This window comes from Equus quagga, unplaced genomic scaffold (assembly GCF_021613505.1).
Source record: "Equus quagga isolate Etosha38 unplaced genomic scaffold, UCLA_HA_Equagga_1.0 HiC_scaffold_9463_RagTag, whole genome shotgun sequence".
In the NCBI taxonomy this organism is placed as follows: domain Eukaryota; kingdom Metazoa; phylum Chordata; class Mammalia; order Perissodactyla; family Equidae; genus Equus; species Equus quagga.
Window position 1 is genome coordinate 1 of NW_025794992.1, and position 2,611 is coordinate 2,611.

Here is a 2,611-nt window from a genome sequence, read left to right on the forward strand (position 1 = left end):
AGCCCTCCGCCATGATGGACATGAACCTGACGCGGCCGGACAACGCCACCCTCCTGATGCTCCAGGACCCCACGATCGCGGTGGCCCTGCCGGTGGTGTACTCGCTGGTGGCGTTGGTCAGCATCCCGGGCAACCTGTTCTCCCTGTGGGTCCTGTGTCGCCACATCGGACCCCAGTCGCCGTCGGTCATCTTCATGATCAACTTGAGCGTGACGGACCTGACGCTGGCCAGCGTGCTGCCGTTCCAGATCTACTACCACTGCAACGGCCACCACTGGGTGTTCGGCGAGCTGCTGTGCAACGCGGTGACGGTGGCCTTCTACGCCAACATGTACTCCTCCATCCTCACCATGACCTGCATCAGCGTGGACCGCTTCCTGGGCGTCGTGTACCCGCTGGCCTCGGCCCGCTGGCGCCGGCGCCGTTACGCCGTGGCGGCCTGCGTGGCCATGTGGCTGCTCCTGCTGGCCGCCCTGTCCCCGCTGGCCCGCACCGACCTCACATACGCGGTGGAGGCGCTGGGCATTGTCACGTGCTTCGACGTGCTCAAGTCCACCATGCTGCCCAGCGTGGCCATGTGGGCCATCTTCCTGTTCACGCTGTTCATCGTGCTGTTCCTGATCCCCTTCGTGGTCACGGTGGCGTGTTACACCGCCACCATCCTCAAGCTGCTGCGCACCCCGGACCCCCACGGCCGCGGCCAGAGGCGCCGCGCCGTGTGCCTGGCGGCCGTGGTCCTCCTGGCCTTCGTCACCTGCTTCGCGCCCAACAACTTCGTGCTGCTGGTCCACATGGTCAGCCGGCTCTTCTTCGGACGCAGTTACTACCACGTCTACAAGCTCACCCTGTGCCTCAGTTGCCTCAACAACTGCCTGGACCCCTTCGTCTACTACTTTGCCTCCCGCGAGTTCCAGCTGCGTCTCCGCGACTATCTGGGCTACGGCCGGCTGCCGACCGACGGCACCGAAGCCCGCCGGGACAGCCTCTTCTCCGCCCGGACGCTGTCGGCGCGCTCCACGGCCAGCGGTCACGCCGACGGGCCCGAGGGGGCCGGCCGGCCCTGCCTCAAGAGGCAGGAGAGCTTGCTCTGAGCCCGTCGTCCCCGTCTGCTCCCTGCGCCTGGTGCAAGCCGGACCTGATGTCCATCTCTTTGTTTTTTCACTCCGGGCGCTGGGATGCAGCCAGACGGCCGTGGACATGCTCCGGATGGGGGGCTCAGGTCACCCGGTCGCCCCGGTCGGGGTGCAAGTTCGCCTTTAAATGTCACAACTGGAGACCGCCAGATGGGACGGCCGCCCGGGAGGTGCGAGTCAGACCCCTGCCGTGTGGACGAGAGGCTGCAGAAGCCGAGTTGTGCAAAGGATGATGAGTGTCTGCAGCCACCGTGGGCTCCCCGAGACGCCCCGGGGTGCCAGGGGGTGGTTCCCTCCAGCCCGTTCTCTGTGTCCCGGGATCCCGTGGGGACCAGGCGCCCCGCGACAGCACTGGCCCCGATTCCTCGCTGCTTCAGGACGACGAGGGGCCCCCGTCTCTGGAGGGTCCAGGAGGCCCGAACAGTGGGTCCCAGGACCCAGGCGTCCGCCCGGAACAGCAAAGTTTCTGGCAGTTTGCACGTCCCGAGGGGATGCACGGGGTTGGGTCCGGGGCCCCTTGGCAAGAGGACGGCCCTGGAGGCTGCAAGGCCAGAACCAGGGCGGGGCCAGCGGGCGGGACCTCGGGGACCCCCAGCGTCCCCCTCAACAGGATCCTGGAGCCCCGGACGCTGGAAGAGGCAGGAGTGACCCCCCCCCCCGGAGCCTCTGGAGAGAGCGCGGCCCTGCGACCCTTGACCCCAGACTCCAGGCCCCAGGACGGGGGAGGATGGATGCCCATTAAATGAAGGCCCCCAGTTTGTGGGAATATCAGCTGCCCCAGGACCTTTGCACGCACATTGCAGGCATGCCGAAATTCCGTGGCCGTGACGGTGGCAGATATCAAAGGCCGGCCCTGGGTGGGTGGGTGGGTGGGCTCCCGAGTCCTCAGAGCTGAGTGCCGTCTGGTGACGGGGCTGGTGCAAAACGATGGCCGGGCGGGGGGGGGGGATAGGGGACCCCCAAAAAGGCTGGCGTGGGTGACCCCGGATTTTGCACTGGAGGGTGTGACTCCCTCCGTCCGCTCTTCCTGGCCGTCCCGGAGCGGAACCCTAGAAAGCGCTGTGTCGAGTCAGCGACGTCCACGGCGGGAAATCCTCAGGCCGCCAGAAGCCGGCACCACCCCCCCCCCCCACCCCACCCCACCCCGAGTCTGGGCGTGAGCCTCCTGCGTCTGATGCAGCGAAGCTGTGAAAAACCTCAAACCGCCCGCACAGAACCCCTTCCTCTGGCTCTGCGGAGAGGCCTCGCCCCTTGAGTGCCGGCTGTCTACGTGACATCCTCCTCCCCGGGGCTGTCAGATCCTCCAGCCCTCGGAGGGGGGACGGGTTTCCATCCAGACGTTGTTGTCCCCTGTGGCCACAGTCAGCCCACCCCCTAGGGGACGGTCCTGGAAGCGGAGAGGCCAGGCCGGACCTCACTCTGGTGTCGGCATTCGATGACCTTGTGTGTCTGTGTTTCCCCCAGAAACCGAATCCGTT

The 2,611-nt window shown here is 66.8% G+C and overlaps 1 protein-coding gene across 1 annotated transcript; it reads left to right on the plus strand.

The window, feature by feature from the left end:
• The first annotated feature begins 6 nt into the window (after nt 1-6).
• P2RY8 (P2Y receptor family member 8) lies at nt 7-1,167 on the plus strand. Its single transcript, XM_046649590.1, has one exon. The coding sequence runs from the start codon at nt 12-14 to the stop codon at nt 1,089-1,091; it is 1,080 nt and encodes a 359-aa protein (XP_046505546.1). The 5' UTR covers nt 7-11; the 3' UTR covers nt 1,092-1,167.
• Nucleotides 1,168-2,611: the final 1,444 nt, after the last annotated feature.

Bases quoted from the DNA above. Each gene is read 5' to 3' on its own strand.
- P2RY8 (XM_046649590.1), top strand. From the start codon at position 12: ATGATGGACATGAACCTGACGCGGCCGGACAACGCCACCCTCCTGATG.